A 20624-nucleotide genomic window follows, 5' to 3' on the forward strand; every position below is an offset into this window, starting at 1 on the left:
CATGCATAGCAGGCTCAGTACTTCTCTAGCATCTTAAGCCTCCTGAGCCCATTCTGCACCAGTAGATCCATAGATACATAGGAAACTAAAGTTACCATTATGTGTGTTCTGCAAGAAGTAAGGTGGCATGCTCTGCACGTATAGGTTGTTTATACAGTGTATACAATAAAAATGATGTATCTTCACAGTTCTCACTGTGTATATGCTGTGTACCAATTTTCTTGTATTTCTGTTCAAATAGGCTTAGTAATGCTAATGCTGGTTGTTAAAAAAGGAATTCCTCCAGAACTTATTTGCATTGCTCCTCATTATAGTTTTTTTTTCTGAAGCCTTTGCATTTTTAGACTTGAATAATTCATGTTTTTGGCATTGTCCATATAATTCTTGTACAATGTGCACGTTAAGGTCCCCAAACTAACCCCTTGCTAGGGAAGTGTCCTCAGTCTATGAGGCTGATTATTTTTTTTTTTCATAAATTTGTTCAGGCCCTGTACATTTGTTTATGCAGTTTGTGTGACAAAGTAAATTAAATAAAATAGATGTCAGAATTTCCTTTGCCAACTACCTGCCTTGAAACCAGATTTGAAACATGTAAATCATTCTTATGGACACAGATTTCAGTCACAAAAATATAGGCCAAACTTTTTGTCAGTCTTTCCACTTTAAATCTCATTCTATCATTCTTTTCTTCAGATGTTGAGATTCTTTCTGAAATGCTCGTATTTGTACCTTAGCACCACCAAAACCATTAATTAGGAAAATATCTGGAAAAACATTATTTATTTGCTTACCGTCATCATCTTCTGTGGGTTTCATTTTGAGATAAAATTTAATTAACATGTTATCATACAGCTTGAAAAATTTTATGGATACTCTGATTTAGAGAAAAAAAATAGTATCTGAGATACCCTGAAACCTATTGGATATTGCAGGCATGCTTTGAGACTGTAATGCCCTGGAGAAGCATTCAGGATATATGAGAGTGGCCTATTGGTTGAAACTAGGTTTCCTGTTTCAAAACACATACAAACTAAGTTGTATATTAGAATATCCAACCTGCAGATGTTGGGTACTTCTCAAACATGACAGCATATAGAAACAAGGAATTATTAAACAGATGCTTGCCTCTTACTAGAATGTAGTTGTAGCCTGAAGAAAAGACACTGAAAAGCAGCACCCTTTTACTGATTTTTTGCCTGCCCCCTATATAGTTAATAAGAGTCTGATACTTGTATTTCTAAAGTGTAGGAACTTGTCAGCGTATCAACAGCAAGAAAACTCGCATGCTTTTAAGTCCCAGTATATACTATGGCTGTAGGGGAAAAGGTCTATGAAATTTCTTTCTAGTAACAAAAGCATTCTGGTAAGCATGTGGTTACATAGCTCAGTGATACTAATTTGGTGTGTTTGACAGCCAGTCATCGATGAGTTTTTTAGTTGTGATTAACAAAAACATTCTAGACTTAGCCAGGAAATGCCTCTGTACTTTTTCATACCACCATGTAATCTTTGTCATTGCCAAGTTTACTGTATTTTCTGTAAACAGATCCAGGTGACATGGATATTGATGTCCATAATTAAAGCTGAGTAAGAATCAGAAAGAAGGAAATGGCCTAAACTTGCTGTCACTGAAGTATTGACAAGATGCTTAACTTTGGTAGAGGTTGGAGAAAAAGGTTGATTTGTCAGAGCTTGTCTTGAGCAGCCAGTTCTCGGAGTGCACTGTTGCGGTATTGCTCAGTTGTTTTGCTGTAATCAGTATACCTATTAAATCAGACCCTTTAATAGTCTGTCACTTTTTTTCTTAATACACTTGTTCTTAAATGACAAGCAAAGATTTGAGAAGGTAAAAGAAGAACATGTAAACACAAATAGAAAATGTCTCAATTACATTTGCCAAATTACTTTATTTATGTCTGCAGATGAAACTAGGTGCCAGAAAAGAGACACTGCATCAGACATTAACACTTATACTCCAGCTGCCAAGGAAAAATTTTGTCAGTAGCCTTTAGTAATATTTGGACCAAAAATACATGGATGTGCAGCTTTGCATTTTGTATGATGTAGAGTGCAGCTTCTCTCACAGATCCTCTGTTTCTGGAACAGTATTGGAATCCGAAGGTTGAATGAACACTACAGGAATATTCTCGGATGTCCATCCTTTAGGAGTCCTGTTGAAGGATCTTCTGGTAGCAAGAGGGTTTGCAAGGATCATGAATCTGGGATCGTTTAGCATCAGTAGATTAAAATCTGGTACCTTGAATTTAACCAGCTTTGACGCTCTCTCAAAACCACCAAAGGGAGTGGCAACTCTGTAGATATTGGAGAAATAAAAGTAAAATGTGATTTAAAAAAACCTGTTTTCTTTTCCTCCCAGGAGCTGAAAACAGCAGACGCTATGTTAATAATATAGATTTGTACAATTTCTTATTTACATTTTCAAGCTTTTGGGAAAAGTGTTCTCATTGTTTTTCTGGCAAATTCTTGTTAAGATCCAATTTCTTTTCCCTTAGATAAAACCTTCAGACTTCTTCAAAATTCAACTAAATGGAAAAGCTGAGGGAAAAAGATGTCGCAAGGAAACCTTGTCATTGGTGAGTCACAGTTACTAAACTTATTTTGTTGGTGATAAGTTGATAGGCCTGAAAACATAGTTCAACACATTCTCTATAGCAGGTAATTAGTTTAGGAAGTTCTCACCCCATTTTCTCCTATCCCCAGTTGTTCCTCCCACTACACTATATTTCAGCACCATATTGTTGTACCAGTTAGAATGTATGTGGGTTGTGCTATAAACTTGGGTCACTTAAGTGATCTGGGTTAAACAAAGACCTTTCAAAACAAAGGAGCATTTTAAAAGCCAAATTATTTCAGCAATCTAGTTTATTTCATCACGCTCAAATAATTGTAGCAATACAAATGAGGAGGCAGTAAAGCCTAATAAGAAGCAGAAAGAACAGCCAAAGACAACAGGCTCTGGAAAGAAGGGGAATGGGTGAGGGCACCAGCTTTGTTTCTGAAGAAAATGTTTATGTAACTAAACCTTGAAACACTGGCTAAAATTGACCCCTAGTCTTCAGCCAGTATTTTTCATGTTATTTAAATGTAAGTGTTCCCTCAGGCAATAAGCCCAAGAAACTAAAAGATATGAAAAACCGAGCAGGAACTGTTACATACATTTGCAAATGTTACAAAACAACAGTATTTCTAAATACCTCCCATGATTCTTCTATATTTGCAGATTTCTAGGCTGAAAAAAAACCACCCTGAGTTTTTGTGTCACTTTTTCCAGACTCCTTTGTATAAGCAAACGTGACCAAAGAGTCTATTATATGTGCTCTGCATTTTGATCAGTTGCATAACTAAGGTGGAATATATTCTGGCCAGTGTAAGAGTGTCAGATTTTTAAGCTATACATGAGCACGTGATTTCTGCAAAGCTAGATATATACTGGCATGTGGAAATTAATTATTATTGCAATGGCATTTCACCAGACTTGGTAGGTTTTGTATGTTTGTTACAAAACAACAGAACTGGAGGTATGTATTTACTGTGGCTCTAGGTACTATAGCAGAAGCCCAGAGAAATTAATACCAACAGAAATGAAAAGAGATGATTTGAAGGTCTGACTAGATTTTTCAGCTAGATAACTATAGATGAAACAAAACCTAGGGAGAATCAAGTACTCAAAAAAAAAAAAAAAAAATAAACAGATTTTTAAGCTATACATGAGCACGTGATTTCTGCAAAGCTAGATATATACTGGCATGTGGAAATTAATTATTATTGCAATGGCATTTCACCAGACTTGGTAGGTTTTGTATGTTTGTTACAAAACAACAGAACTGGAGGTATGTATTTACTGTGGCTCTAGGTACTATAGCAGAAGCCCAGAGAAATTAATACCAACAGAAATGAAAAGAGATGATTTGAAGGTCTGACTAGATTTTTCAGCTAGATAACTATAGATGAAACAAAACCTAGGGAGAATCAAGTACTAAAAAAAAAAAAAAAAAGATTAATTCAGACAAATGAATCCATGACCTAAAAGAAATGGTACTGCTGTGTCATTACACAGAGAATTCACTGAATTTCAGTATAAGCAGCATTTGTTGAAGGAGATGGTATTAACACCAAAGGGTCAGTAAGATACAAAAAATCATGAAAGTTCTGGCCATGCACACTTACTGAGAGAAGAACACTGCTTTGGATTAAGCTCTAAAACTGTTTCTCAGGTGAAAATAAACAAGATTTTGGAGCAGCCAATCCAGGCATTAAATTCTCTTGAGGTCAAAGGAAATTCTTTATGCAAAGTGCCTGTGGTATCTAGCTTTTCTTGTGAAACTGTCTTCTAGGTCACAATGTCAATTTGGATACCGTATGATACTGATTAAAAATAATTGCTTGGTAATTGGCACAGAGTGAATGTAGTGATCTAGATCTTACAGGATAATAAAGATTGTTTTAATTGCTGCTCTAATTAAGATACACATTCCCACATTGTTGTAATATTTAATTCTCATCAATATGTAAATTAAGGGGATAATCAATATGAATAGAACAATAATAGCTATATAGAATGCAAAACAATTCTATAGTGTAAAACTTCCTCTTTGTAGTATTTTTGGGTTTTAAATACATCATGTTTCTGTAGGTAACAGAAGGGCATTTTATGGAAATTCAAATATCTTTTGTGGGAAAAAAAACCCCACCTTGTAGTTCCTATACAAAGTCTGGCCTCTGAGAACTAAGCATTCCTGCATGCTAGGCAGAAGCGCATGATGATCAACATAAAAGAGAGTACAGTGACTGGGTAATAGGTGTTAATTTTCCTTTACAGCACCAGTATATTTTTGTGACCAGTAACTTGTCTGACAACGTGGTGGTGTAATGACCTGTGTTGGTGTGCACATCAACTGTACCACTTGAGCTCTGATTCATTGTACAGAAGCCTAAAACTCGTGTAAAAAATTCCAGTAGTCATTGCTCATAATAAGGGTGGAAATGCTGATTCAGAGCCATAGGAAGTGGCTCCAGGAAGTGTAGGAGATTGTTTAATGTTCACTTTGCATATTCCTAAAAAGTAGGTGCATGCTTTAACAATAGCAGTCACAACCATGTTTATTTTTAGTTGTTTTAGCAGGGCTGTTGGGGTTTTTTTGCCTGCAGTCTTTCTTATTGAACATTATATTGTCTCAACATAGGAGACTACTTGTAGTTGATTATTTGGGAAAGTCTGAATAAATGTTTTAACTGTATTGGATTAGCACCTTCAATTACATAAGTACAAGAAAAGTGAGTTTCGCATTTTAAAATGGTACTGTCATTCTTAGAACACTCTGCTTCTTGTTAATTCTGTGCAAAAAGGAGACATAGGAGCAAAGAACCTGACAAATGCTCAGATCTTCAAGATCTGAACTAGAACTAAAGCCAATTTCACGGAGGTATTCAGGTGCTAAGGAACTGGTTGAACACTCAGCTTTCACTAATCTCACATCACTTCAAGTTAGTACCGAAAATTCCTTTGAGGCTCTGGATCTCAGCATTTTTACAATAGAACTCAGAATCCATTAATTAATAAAATCAGAGCCCAGTCCAGATGGACTGGATTCCTGTACTGTTTTTGAAACATTAGTCTTTGGGAATTGAGAAAGCTGAGCAAGAATTTATCTGGTAGGAGAGGCAGAACTAGTCAGACTTGCTTGTCCTTTATGAGTAAGATGTAGTGCTTTGTATTTTACTCATAATCCTACCTTTGACATTTTATCCAGCTCCAAGAAAGCAGACGGAATAAAGGTACTAATTTAACTAATATTACAAACTCCTCAACAAATGTAGATTCATGCTGTCTTTACCACAGATGGTTACTGGGTGCTTCCACACTGATAAAAGAGGCAAGAAAATTTTTTACCAGTAAATACTTCTTCAGTGCTAATGAGAATTAGTCTCCAAGAGAAATCAGATGGGATGGCTCTGTTCTGCAGCATTTCTCGGCTAGCAGAGACTCATTTTCATCCAGGAGAAGAGTAGCCTGGTCTGAACAGTCTATTCAGAGATCCTCAGAAACAAATTTCTCTGATCATGCATTTTGTCCAGTGCTAAATGCTGTTAAAGCATTACTGGCTGTCTTACAGAGAGTTCTACCTCAGAAGGTAAATGTGCTTGACATTGGCTGCCACCGCTGCTTCTTTCATTGACCTGCCAGCATTGTAAGACCCCTGCAGTATAAAATGCATACTAGACCCCTGGTAATACGTCTATGAATTCCTTAGTTCTGATTCTGCTACTGTAATAAAAATTGCACTGCTACAGGGTCCAGAGTTGCCTCTTCATTGCTAGCAGTGGAAAACAAAATTCTGGATGCTGTTTAGGGCTGAATACTTGTAAGCCATGCGTGTGTGCATCTATTCCAACACATCAGATGTCCCTAGCTGCTAAAGTTATGCTGGTTTTACAGTTTGTTGTGTAACAAGGAAAGCTGAAAGTGGCCTGTAAAGTCTTAAGTGCCATTTTAACAGATACCACTGAATGAACTGGGAAGAATCTCTGGCCCGTTTCCTTTGGGAGTCCTATGCATTGCACTTCATGTTAACCACACCCTCTCCTGACTAATGATGACTGTACCAGTGTTTTGCAGGAGAACAAACATAATGACACTTTATTGAATGATGAAGCATGATAGAAAGCCTTGCTGATACCCTCACTGACAAAGTGATGCACCACAAAGTGGTGCCATTATATTGCATTTTAATTGTTTAATACAATATCATTTGCTTTCTCTCCAAGACAGCAATTAAAGAAGTCAAGGATACTGTGACCTAGATGCACAGAATGACTTGGTAGGACCCACAGAAGTCCAAAGAGATATCTCACCTTCTATGCAAAGCTACTAATTCCTGAGATAACTAATGTTTTCCTTATATAAATGCTCAGATGTGCCTTTATCTTAGCTATACTGGCAGCTGAACCTAGCTTACACCAAAGCTCATCTGTGATTGTCTAATTAATAATCTTTTGCCTGAACTTTCATGCCTGAAAACACAGATAATATACCACAGCAGCAGGCTTTGAGCAAAATAGCACATCAAGGCACTTTCTCTCAAAATCCATGTCTGTTAGTGTTGAACCTCTGCGTCAAATAGTAGTATGTCTGTGACCAGATCTCTTCTCCAAGAGATTTGGTTTTTCTTTAGTCTGAGAATATCTCTTTGTAAAGTGGACCTCACTGCTCACATACAGTATTCCAGAAAAAATACTACCCAGAAATAAAAACTTACTTGAATTGTACAGAGCAGGACTCCAGACACAGAGTAGGCCAGACACAAGCCACACAACTAATAGCAGAGAAATGTAGGACCTGTTTTCTGCTCCTGAATCTGCTTGCTTAATTTACTGTAAGTAGTAATTTTAAAAGTGCATTGGAAGATCTGGGAACTCAGATGTAGGCCCAAGTTTCTCTTTCCCCAAGTGAGTTTCTTAATTATTCAGCCAGAGGAAGATGTTTACTTTCCCTACCCCAAAGAGATCTATTATTTTCTGCACAGGTCTTAAAAAGGGAAGTGAAGGGTGTTCCCACCTCTTCCATGGGAAGACCCCAAAACCATGTTGTTACACCTCTTCTCAGGGTTTGACATTCTTGTAGAAATAAATCCAGGCTGGCCACATTCTAGGAAATTGCTCTTTCCAAAGAAATAGACCTTATTGTCTATACAAGTTTTAAAAGAATATTTATGTCCCCTCCTCTGGTTTTGGAAAGGAAGACCTTAATCTAGCTCTGACCTGAAGATAAACAGAATCAGCTGCTGATGTAAGTCACATTTAGCTTCTCCATATTGTTTTCTGTTTGTTAGCTTGACATGCAGTGTGCTGGCTGTTTTGAATCCCATAATCAGATGCGCTACTCCCCTGTGCATTTTCAGGAGTGTAAACACTTAAGTCATGGCTGTAAAATCTTCTCCAAGAGGCTATTATCTTGAATTTCAATTTCACAAATTCTCAATTTCTTTTTGGATCTTCGTCTTCTTGCTAGAAAACATTAATCTGAGTGTACTGTATGTAACAGCTTTTCTAGGTCCACCACCAGACATCCTTTCATTTTGTTCTGGATGTGGATTTTTTTTCCATGAGAAGGAGAGTTCTGGTGGATTATATTTGTATGCCTTGTGTTTTGAATTTACTAATTCACACTCTAGATCTGGATTTATGTTCAAGAAATTCGGACTGTGGTGAACCAGAGTTTTGCCATGTCATGCATAGAGAAAACCCCCATAGAAAGAAATCCAAACAGTTAGTGTTGTAAAGAGGACAACTAACAGAATACGGGACCACAGAGCAGCTAAAAGTCCACAAAGAAGCCATCAGATACCATCTCAAGACACATATCCCTATTAATGGGCTCTCTGTGCCCCGTCTGATGTTGTCTTTCACAGTAACAACTGGCATGCTGGACTCAGAATCTCTCTTGTGAGACAGAGAACTGATTCTGTCTCTGTTCTATGTTTGTATCTTTGGCGGTTTTTTGCTGTTTGGGGTGGGGTTTTTTCAGTTACAATAACCATAGTACATAAACTCTGCTGGTACTGTTCCAGCGTTACCAGCTGTGGCACATCTCTCTGACTCTATTTGTGATTTTGTCTGCTGAGAAAAGTGTGCTACACAGACTTAATAATTAACATAATGTATATTGCTGTTAGGAAATCAGAATTAGTGTAGTGTCTTCAGTGCCAGTTTTGATGTTGAATTGTGTAATTTTTTAGTCCTTGCACTCATAGTTGAGGCCCACTTCAACAGCAGGAACACAAGTGATGTTTGTGGTATTTTTCTCTAAGTTTATACTGCCATGAGCTATTTTCTTTTTCAATAGATTGCTGTCTGGAGTTTTGAGGAAGGGTTTTAGTTTGGCTTAGCTGTGTGGAACTCAGCAGGGGTTATTTAAAGAAAAATTGTCCATAACTTCAATAAACAAAGATAATGTGAATGATATGAATGAAGGCAAAAGACATAAGTAAGAATGTGTTTTAAAACTTTTGAAATAGTTTGAAAGCCAATATTGTCCATATATCTAGAAGTTCTACTGACAGCCTTAGTATACTAGTTACTACATAAATAACTTCACTCTTAGATCCCATTCTACTTTGAATGTTTTTGAAGTCTGTTTTTAATGTTTTATCTGTTAATTTGTTACTGAAGGTTGTCGAAGATATAAAATATTTAAACTGCAATAAAATATGCAGTCTGCTAACTATTTGGTATGAGGGATTGGTTGAAGGATAAAGTTCATTGTACTATCATTGCCTAAGAAACAAGCCCTGTGAGTTGTATTGAAAAAAAAAAAAAAAGTGGTTTGTATTATAAAGCTTACAAACAAACTTTTGACTGAGCTTCTCCCTGGTGGGCCTTGAAATTCTGTACCTACTGAAGTCAACAACAGAAATACTGAAAGGAGTTGGAAGCGTTGCTACAGCCTGTGTTTCCATTTATTATGGTGGATCTGATACTTTCTTTCTCTATTTCAGTATTTTCAACAATTCATCTTACATTCCTGGTTTTACAATTTAATTTGGGGTCAAGACTTTGGAGAGAGACTAGTTTCCTCCTTAATGCTTTTGTTTACCACTTGTAATCTGTGTTCGTGTTTATGCGTATACTGTAAAACACAGGCAGCAGGGTTTTTTACAGCTGGTGGAAATGTTTCATTTCATAGTATTTTTTCTCTGCACTGTAAAATGCAATGTCCGTTCAGAATTACCTGTTAAAGCTCCTGTAGTCAGGCAGTTCTGGCTTTGCTTCAGGTTTAAAAAGTTTAGGATATAAGGCTTCCAGCAGCTCTGGATCATCCCTAATGGCTTCTATCCAGGGAGACTGATAATACTTTGGTACAGAAGTAGTGTTGAACTTTTCAGGAGGAATTTCTTTCAGTGGTCCAGAATATCCTGCAAGGCAATCCAAGCAAAACCATTGTAACAATACTTTGCCTTTTCTGCTTCCTTACCGCCATCCTATGTAACTAGGCAGTAACATACCATCATTTCACAATTAGGTAAAATGCACAACTGGATCAAGTCACCTGGCCAAAATTACACAGAAATAGAAAGGCGGCAGGGGGAATTTGTAGCCTTTTAGATAACTGCTGCAAAGAATTCCATCCTCTCTTGAGGTTAAGATTATTTTATAAAAATTTGTTTCTGTCTTTATAAGCATTTGTTTGAAACTAGACTATAGCTACACAGCCCTTGGGCTGACTTAACAAAAAGATTTTAAAAACAGACTTTTGGTTAAAACTAAGATAATTCAACAAGGAAATCTATTCTACCCTTTTACTCTTCCACTGTATCTTGCTCTTTAACTTAATGCTGTTTCCTTCTATAAGCTTAAGAAAACTCTGTGGTTTTAAATCTACTCCTTTTCCCAGACCTTTTTTACTTAAAGAAAAGCTTGAAGATTTGTATCATATCTTAGCAATGGAAATTATCTGTTTGCATTGTATTTGACCAATTGATGCGCAGAGTTTTAGCAGTCACTAACAGAGTAGCATTGACCTAGTTTACATAGACTGAAAAAGATCTGCACAAAACATGCATTGAGTAATTCTGAACAAAGAATGAATTTGTAAAAACGAGTCTGCTCATGGATAATTCATAAACAGGAAGAAGGGCTATATCACTGAATAAATTAATTAAAACAAATTAGCCTTCTCTAGTTTTTAAAGAATACAAAATAATGCCGCCTTGTAGCTCACTGCTTTAAATAAAGGCAACAGTACCCTCTCAGTTAAGCACTTAAAAAAGAACAGTTTATACAGCCAGAGGCAAATTCCTTTTAAAGTTACTCCTCTGTAAAGGTTTCTAGCAAAACTTGCAGTGACTTTACATTTACATTTATGGGTAATTAAACTACAATGGCTGTTGAGCAGTGTGTTGCATATTAGAAACAAAGGTTTGGCAAAGAAAAATCAGTGTATTGGTTTGGTTTTAAATCTGAGGATCTGTTTCTCAACGTTACTAAGACCAGTAAATATAGGAGCAGTTTCTCTTGCTATTAATTTATGTTTTCAGTTTAGGGACAAGTAATACAAAAGGCATATCAAATCTTTAAAAATGAGCGTGACTGAAAAGGACCTTTCTGCATTTCTGCGTGAGATTCTGATTAGTTATCTGACTCAAATTTATCGATTTCTAATAGTAAGTCCATCAAGAAATTCTTTTTGAAGATAATGTTTTATAAAGAGGCTCCTTCTCTGCTGTGAAATGAGAACTAAATATATCTAATGTTTGTAAACTCATATATTACCTGGGGCGATGTTGTCAGGATGTGGTGGGCTCCGGGGATCAGGTGTATTAGGAGGTGTCATTGGGGCGTGCTGGGGAATTCCTTCCACGCTGAGGCCGTCCATTTTAACACTCTGTATGGGCTCTCCACGCTGCATTTGGATACAAATCAATATCATTGACAGCACACCTCTGTGATTCTCTCTCGAGGGTTGGAGTGATACTCCAGTTTGTGGCCCAGATCTGAGACCCAAGGTGTGCTACCCGAAGGCACACTGTCCTGCTGTTTGGTACCCTGTTTGCTAGATGGCACTCTACAGGATTTTCTGGCTGTTAGCCAGAAGGTGAAACAGTTTCCCAACTCTCTCGCATTGGCTATCTAAGGGAAAATGAATATTTTTTTCATTGTTATGAATGATATCCCAGCACAATTTTAAATTTCTGCATTACAAGTGTGTGAATGCTTAATTGAAAGGATTGGAGGTGTTGTGAGCTAAGTCAGCAAACTTTCTGAAGGCTTATAACGATCCAGCTGAGTTGTCTGACCTTTTCCTAAGTTTGGGTTATTTAAATATTGGTATGCAATTGTACATAGAGAGTTCATCCCATCTACTGCTTACAGCAATCACCAAAACATCTACTTGTGTGTGGGGGCTGTGTGGTTCACAGCAAAGAGTCACTTTGGCAGGGGGGCTCATAAAATACATCCCTTGGATCACTGGACACTGGAAGCTGTTATGTGCAGAGTGCCCTTGCTACTGAAAGATTCAAGAAATCTGGCAAGTTTGAGCCATTTGAGTTTCAAAGCACTGATTCTTCAAAGCGTCTCTTCCTGTTTCAGTTGAAAATTCCCTGCATTGGTTGAATTGCTTTTGTTTGGGATTTTCTTTTCCTTTATTTGTAATAGAAATAACAACTTCAGTGCAGGTCACTTTCTGGAGATTCATGATATGCTGTTATTTTCCACCCTCCTATTGGGTCATCAGTTCTAAGGAAACATCCAAAGGCTTAATCATTGTTACATAAATATAGAATTAGACTCTCATAAGAAGTCAGAATCTTATTTTAGCTATGACACATAGGCTAAAAGCAATTTAAATATAGACTGGTTTAGAGTAAGAGTTTCTTAAAGTAGGAAAGCAAGCAAATAATACTTGTTTAAACATAAAACAAAAAAAAGAGATTAAAGCAGAATGTTTTCTAGCCAGGATGAAGACACCAACAGTGGTGTCTAAATAGGCATTTAAGGGAAGGGAACAGAAACCAAAGAGGTATAATTTTTTCACATCAGAATGTCATACTGACCGTACAGCATGTGTACTTGTGTTTTTGTGGGAAGAAATAGACTAGCGGGGAACTGATTTGTCAGACCTCGCAGCAAAAGTATGGAACTGGATACAGAAATTCTGACAAAATGATGGTGTTGGGCTCAGCATACTCAATAGAGGGAGAAATTGGGGGAACTATTCATAGATGGACTTCTAAATAACAGAGTGGGGTTTTTGAGTGTTAAATAGAATTGTTCAGATTTTTATATGGAATTTTTGTTCATTAAGTTGCATTCATTGTATTGTTTCTGATTAATTTACAAGGGCATGTCTATTTTCTTTAGTAAAATTAAACATAATATGAGTAAGCCCTTTGGTGCTTTGCTATTCTGATTAATAAATTAATTGTTTCCTCTTTGAACTGAAACAAACTTTAGATTATATCACAACAATACATTACATATAGTTACTATTTTTCTTATTCCAAGAGAAGATTAAGGAAGAATTGAGCCAAAGTCTTTGTATCGACTGTGTAGGGTTTGGATGCTGACACAATCATAGCACCACCTATACAGTGATTAGTTGTAAATGCTTCAGGGAAAGAGAATTGCTGTTCTACAAGAAGTATTTCTAGGTTAATTAATAATAATTAACTTTTGTAGCACATATTTCTTTTCACAGTAGTCAAAGCAACTTAAAAATATTGGGACAAAATCTGCTTCTTTAGTCACGTACCTTTGTATCTGGAATCAGTGGGGATGCATACATGTAACTGAGAAGCAGAATTTAATACAATACTGGAATTAGAGGGGCTGTTTGTGTGCTGTATTAGACTGGGCATAGAGTATTCACGTTCAAGTAATTAAACCATGCAGCACATTGGAGAGTTAAGTAAAATTTATGAATGTTGTTGTCCAGAGGTTAAGCAAAAGGCTAAATTATTTTGCAAAGGCTACAGACGACACAAACTCCAAGTGCATTTAGTTCCTGCCATGAGGATTCCCAGGGTATCACTAATAATTTATTCAAAGAATAATTGACTCTCTGTAACAAACTCCATCTTTTTTGTTTGTGTTGAGACAGGTAGGCCAGAAATATATTTAGTGCCAGTTGTGAGAGTCATTTTGCTGGCTGGGAACCACACTGAGAGCACCAACATACTGTAATAAAAATACTTAGTTGTTGCATGAAACAGACTCTTATTTCTTCCAACCTTTTGAATATCATTAACTAGCCAGCTTTCACATTGACTAGTTAATTTTCAGTAGTCAATGAGCCAATTATTACAGGATAAAAACTCTGATCTCTAGTAGCCTGAATCAGATTTGAATGAGAATGATTTGAATTTGATGTCGTTAAGTATTGAGGCTTTTAGATTTTTTTATTTCTCTACAGGAGGTCAATAAAATACAAATGGCTTACTTCATCTTAGCCTTATTCTAGTACAGGGTTTTACTTTTATTCTTCTTGAAACTACAAATAAGTCACGTACAATGTGTTTTGTGAGCACCAAGGGAACCAATGCTAACTCTCATTGTGTTTCATTAATAAGTTATGACAAAATACTCACATTTCTTGGCTTGTTTGCTACATAATGATAAGTTTCATATGTGTATTTGTCAGATCTCCGCTGACGTCTCTTGAAGAGTCTTGCACCTCTGTTGCTGAGTGTCGATAGTTCCTCTACCATGATATCTCTGGGGGTGCTGACCTTTTTTCCAAGGTTTAAGCTGGGTGAGACTGCAATACAACGGATAAATACATACCTCTGTTTTTCTTAAATGCCTGATATTGCATACCCTACACCTGAAATCCAACAACATGTTAATGCATACTTATCTAACACATAACATAGCTTCATATGGCGTTAGTGAAATTAATCATTCTCCCAAAATTTTGGAGCAGTATTGAACACCACAAACCTGTTTTTTTGAAGATGCTAAGCACCTCAAGCTCCAAACTTACTTCAGTTAAATTGCTTTCTGCTGTTATCAAATCAGGTCTATAATGTCCTATAGACCATCTTAATGCCAGACTGGTCAAAACTGGCTTTTGCTGAAACCAGGAACAAAATTTCATCTGGCCCCGGTGTTTCCACATCAAACCTTCAGTTACCTTTTTGTGTCCTGCATTGGATAGATGAACAGGTATCCCATTTTAAACATACCTACCAGTTTCTTATTGCTTATAAACATTTTGTTTTTCCATTATTCTTTGATATTCTGCTTGCTTTTGAAATCCAGGGCATGTTTTGTACTTTAAGAAAAGTTTGCATTAGGAAGTCTGTATTAAATAGTATTTTTTAACTATCTTTAAAGCATTCAAAACAAAGCTCAAGGTGTTGAAAATGAGAGCCTTAACAAAGAATTAGAACATGCTTCTAGGAATTGATATATTTATCAATTCTCTCGAAGAGGAAACTGAATTACTAGATGCTGTATTATTTTATTCACTGCTTGGGAAAAATCCCTCCTTTGTCTTTAGTGATCTCCTGGGCAATTTGAAAATGAAGATGCGTAAGCAGGGGAAAGGGAAATCATTTAGGAATCTAAATGGAGAACTCTGAATATCAGAAACTCTACTGGTCATCTTCGTGATAATGTTCTGGAGACTGGGATACTGATGGCAATGAGCAAGCTGTTGTTTGGTGACTGAACTCTCTCACTAGATGTCCTCAACCTATAGATAAAGCTTAAAACTTAGAATACAGGAACTCTGAACAAACTATTTTCTGCTAATTTATTTCTGCTTAGAAGGCTGTAGAATTTAACCAAGTGTAACAATTATTAGATCACATAGTATTGCTACTTTAATATTTATCATTTTATTAATTGAAATTGTTCTCAGTTGTTCATAAACTTCAGGAAGAAAAATAGGAAGATGCAGTGCATTTTGAGGATTATATCAGTGGTCTACTGTGTTTCTTTAATCCACTTATTCAAAGTCACATTCTGTCATTTCTTTAATAATAAGACATTCTATTCTTCCCATATTCTTATTGTCTACAGGATTAAAAATTCTGAACTTTGACATATATTTTAATGCATTAAAATGAAATGAAAGCAAATTATATGTAACAGACTGTATCTTGCTGCTAGTGTAAGCATACAGGAAGCCCAGTTTAAAACTCACATGGCAAAACAATTAACTGCAGAAGGTACCTAATGTCAGAGTTAATATTGCATATGCAGAGTTTCACTTTGAGTAAGTGGCATGTTCAAGATGGCATATGTCTCCTAGTAACTTTCTGTTGGAAAAACAGTGTGATTTGCTGACATCTAGGAAAAATTAATTGAGACAGGTACATTAAATATTTAGCCAAAGCTGTATAGACAAGAGTTTTCCATGTAGTAAATCAACAAGTTTGCAGGCCCTGGAGTGCATCATTGGTGATCCACTTCTGTTCATACTGCTTTCAATTGAATGTTTGCAGTAGATTTAACTAGCGGAAGAGTAAGCGAACTGTATCATGAGCCGGAGCATGCGCTTCTGCTTTAAAAATAGTATGCACAAAGAATCCTAACACCCTCCTGTTATTTAAGAGGTAACTATAAAGCAGAGAGTTCTTAACATGGAAGAAAATGACTCGGCTTTCCCAATGTAGCCATATCAGTGGCAGATAGTGGTGGGGTTTTGGCTCTGTGGTTGAGATAAGTGCGCTAGTTACTGGCCTGTGGCCTGAAATTTAGACGTACAAGTGATATTTGATTTTGTCATTTCTTAAGATTGTTGCAGGGGTATGGATTGTTGGATGGTTTTATATTAGTGACGAGTAAGAAGTTCACCCCTCAAATCAGGAACATTTTCATGTAGAAAAAGCTTTTCTTCATTGTACACAGAGTGGGCAATATGTACATCCTCCAAGACTGGGGTGCTAAGGTGATTGCAGAACCCTGTCCAAACCACTCAGTATTCTGCTGGGACACACTGGATGTTAACTATTTTGGGCCTTGCTATTCCCTTGCATGTATACTGTTCTTGTTAGTGTTAACTGAAGGCTCCAAGGTACTTTGTAACCCACAGTTGTGTACTATTGTGTATCCAGGCAGCATCCCAAAAACATAAGTGTGAAGTTTGTTTGAATCCCTTGCCAACTAAAATCTAATCATCTGTCTAGTTTTATGATGTGTCTCGGGATTGTTTCAGTGTCAATGCAGAAAAGGTGATGAAGAATGAGAAAAGGAGGACATTTAGAGGATGACAGAAAGTGAACATCAGTGTCATAAATGGACACATAAATTAACACTGAAAGTTTAATTCATAATTTAATCCTAATCTTAACCTTTAGCTTCATTTCTTAATTTGTTCCTGCAAAGTCCTTCCTGTCCTGTGCTTAAAATCATAACAGACTGTATTTAAATATGATTTATATAGTTCCTCCTGCATTCACCACCTAATCCCACTTTAATCCTCCAGTTTACAATCTTCTAAATACCTTAATCTGGATTATAAATTTTAATAATGAATATCAGATAGTATGTTTGTTGTAGTATCAGAAATAAGATTTTTTTTTTTAACTATATCATGAAAGATAGTTAATCATGTAGCTACTGAAGAATGCCTCTAAGCAATAGTATAGAACTGGATGTGAGAGTTAAGTGTAATGGCAGGCTAACCTGATGAACTCCAAGGGCTTCCTTAAACATATTTATTTACATACGTGTTTAATTCTGCCAAGTAGCTTTAGAAATGTTATGATTAGTCCAAGTCTGCCAATGAAAAACTAAGGGGCTGTGAAGGTCCGCATCTACACACTGATTTACTACTACAGTCTCTCTTCTGAGACAGTAAGGGGGTTTGCAGTTAATGTCTATTCCTGCAACATTTTGTGACATGTCGAATTTCTCTAAAACACAGTCACGCCCCACAAGCCAACAGGAGATGTGGACTATTGATCATTAGCAGTCTTGCCCAGAGGTTGGTAAACTTTGCGACACTGATAAAAACTTGGCTGATTTTTTGTCTTATCAACAACTGTTTCTACTATGAATATATTTTAACAGTGAATTTGAGATTCACAGTTTACCTGAAAGCATTATAATCAAAAGGGGCTGAAAGAAAAATGCAGTAGATAAACTTTCTTGTGTCATTTCAAGATACCAGGGCTTGTGTTACAGAATCTTCTGTTACCATTTACCTCTGTTAACGATGGGGAGTTTCATAGGTCTGTGAGAATGGCTGAAACAGTACATTTAATTTGTACATAATTGCCAGGTGCAGGAACTTCATTACTAATAGCAATGCAAATCTCAGAAAGACAGCAGTTCACCCTCCAGATCACAGTTAAGCTTTTTGAATTAATATTTAGGGGAAAATAAAATGTCAAAAATTAATAGACCTGAATTTAGTCAATTAAAAACCAGATTTATCCTTGTTTATTTCAAGAATTGTTCAGATTTGGTCCCAAAGAACTAGCATATACATTGTATAATTACAGCTTTGGTTACCCTTCTGTTTCTTAACTGGTTTCACTGAGCCTGTATGGTTGTAAATTTCAGACTCTTATCACACATTTTTTTAACATCCAAAGAGGATGCAAAAGTAGAGTGTATGCTTAAAGAGTTACTGTTGCCTTCAGTGGCCACATATCACATCATATCTTGTAGGATAAGCTGTCATAGCTCTGCATATGAATCTAAACTTGACAGCAAATCTGATAATACATAAATAATAAAAAAGACAGATTATGTGAGGCAAATGCCAAGCACAGATTATCCAATAACTCCAATGATTTCAAGGACTGTATGGTAGATTTATTAGTATTGCTATGAATAGTAGCAACATTTACCATGTGAAATGCCTGGTTCCAAACAAACATATGAAAGACTTTTTTTTTTTTTTCTCCAAATAGCTCATAGGCTGTTTCAGGCACATAGTACTTGAGCTTACAATACCAAAGCAAAATGTAGTTGTAATAAAATCTATAAGGGCAGACTGGCTTTTAGATTTAAGTGTGTGTGGAGTGGAGAATGGGAGAAGAGGTATTTGCTTAGGAATAGAAATTAAGGAAAAAACATATGGAAATATGAGAAAGACTAGGACCAGGCACTGAAACTCATAGCTGCTTTTTCTTAAAAGCTTATGTGTCCTACTCTTCCTGCAATCACAATGGTCAGTAAGTGATTACAGAAACTGTCCCCAAATTCTCTGGAGCAAAGCCCACAGATATTCAATACTGTAATTTAATGTTCAATGTTTTATCCTGAGTAGTATGATTTTCATAAATTCTAAGTATTAATGGAGGTCCCTGTTTTTTTTAGTGAGGCTTGTGGGGTGCTTGTCACTTTTAAAACATTGATCTTTTGCATAGATGATAAAAAAGGCTTCATGGAAAGGATTGGAAAGATCTCCAAAAGCATCCCGCATATACCTAATGAAATCCAAGCAGATTTGTATTAGCAACTGAGTTAATTGCTTCTTAAGGTGTCACATAGAAGCATAGTTTTAAGAACCTGCTTTAGAAAATCAAACTACCTTCTCATAAGTATCTGCATTTTCATCAGTGCAAGAACAGAAAATTTCTTCATATAAGATTAATTGGCTGTGCATTAGAAAGAATTGCCAAATGCTAGTAAAATTTGTTAGTTACAAAGATAAAGTTTGAGAGAAAGGAACAGAGGTGTAATCAACTCTCAAAAATTTTATCATTCGTATAATAAACCAGAGTGAAACAGAGAAAAAAAATGATACCAATAAGCATGTTTCTTAGATAGCCTTTTAAAATGGAATGAAGTCATGTTATTAGCCCCAAATATTCTGAAAGGCTATCCTAGCAGAATGTACATCAGCTGTTAGATTACTTCATTCCTCCACAGCAGTTGTTCATCTGAAAATAGCTTTCAAATGAAAAGAGGCAACTACAAAAGGATTAGTTACCATAGGCAGCATGATACTCCCACAAGATTATTTATGGCAAAACACCCAGAGACAAAGCTGTAAGAGAGTTAAACTCTATGATTAAAAAAAAAAAATGTATTAGGGAAGGCTAGAGGACATTGCATATACAGTAAGCTGGGTTCAGCGCTATACCATTTCTTTGTATTTCATCCATAATGGCTGATGCTTGTTGTTTCCTCTCTTTGACCATGGCAGAATGTGATAACATTGTGATTTTCTGATACGATTTTTCCTTGCTGAAAAAAAACAACACATTTTTACATTGTTGAGCCAGCTTGTGCAATTCAGCCAACTTTAATTTCTAATAGCCTGTTTAGAATGGCTGAATAGTGAAGTTAGTTATTTCTGACTTAGAAATACTGCACTTTAATTGTGCAAAACGCACTGGCAGCTCTTGCTTGCAGACAGATGCTAGGACATGTTCTGATGGACAGAAGATTTGAACAAATGGACTTTGAGTTGGCTACATAAATACTGTAGCAAAATCCGTGTCAGTGGTCTAGGCCTTTTCACATCTACACATTATATTAGAAGATGTAAACTCATAACTAATATTTTAATTATATTGTGGTTTCTGATTTCAGAAATGTTACATTTTGACATTTCTTAATCTAATAAAGAATTTGAGGAGCTAAATGAGATGCTCTGGCATCTCTAAAGATCGTGCATTTCTGACTAATTAAAAAAAATAAACATCTTTTTAGTTGCAGAGTCAAGAGGTTACATAAATGTCTTTTATATGACAGTTTGTAGGACAGACAATGTCAAAATATTTCAGGAAACAATACACTTACCCTACTGTTTTGTTGTGCAGAAAAAAGCGATCTCAACCCTTTAGTTGAAGCTTCAGGAGTTAGTTATGTATGGGATGACCTGCCTGGTCCAGGATGGTTTCTACCCCTGTGCTTGGATCTGCATGGTACCTAGTACCGAGACAAACTGGGGGCTGATCCTCTTCAAAGGGATTGGCATCCAGCTGACATCAACTAGTTATATATAGAATCAAACACTCCAGCCACTCATATCTTCCTGGCGAAAGAAGAGAACAGAAAAGATTCAACTGCACCCACAACAAAGAGAGTTTATATCCCTTTCAGAGCTTATTGGAAGATTTAATGGAATGCTCCCCTCATACTCGTACAGATCATCTCCTCATCACCTCTGAGAATAATAATCTCTGTGTTATAACTAG

General features: G+C 36.3%; 1 protein-coding gene across 2 annotated transcripts; it reads right to left on the reverse strand.

Moving 5' to 3' along the window:
• Positions 1–1883: 1883 nt before the first annotated feature.
• MYOZ2 (myozenin 2) lies at positions 1884–20382 on the reverse strand. 2 transcript variants are annotated; one of them, XM_014949930.1, is made up of 6 exons: positions 20227–20382; positions 19565–19668; positions 14106–14275; positions 11290–11419; positions 9749–9932; positions 1884–2312 (listed from the first exon to the last, which is right to left on the reverse strand). In XM_014949930.1, the coding sequence occupies exons 2-6, from the start codon at positions 19638–19640 to the stop codon at positions 2081–2083; spliced, it is 792 nt and encodes a 263-aa protein (XP_014805416.1). In that variant the 5' UTR covers positions 19641–19668; positions 20227–20382; the 3' UTR covers positions 1884–2080. The 2 variants fall into 2 exon arrangements, with proteins under 2 accessions (XP_014805416.1, XP_014805417.1); XM_014949931.1 differs by lacking the exon at positions 19565–19668 and having other exon boundaries at positions 20227–20378.
• Between the last annotated feature and the right edge of the window lie 242 nt (positions 20383–20624).

This window comes from Calidris pugnax, unplaced genomic scaffold (assembly GCF_001431845.1).
Source record: "Calidris pugnax isolate Ruff unplaced genomic scaffold, ASM143184v1 scaffold42, whole genome shotgun sequence".
Taxonomy (NCBI): Eukaryota; Metazoa; Chordata; class Aves; order Charadriiformes; family Scolopacidae; genus Calidris; species Calidris pugnax.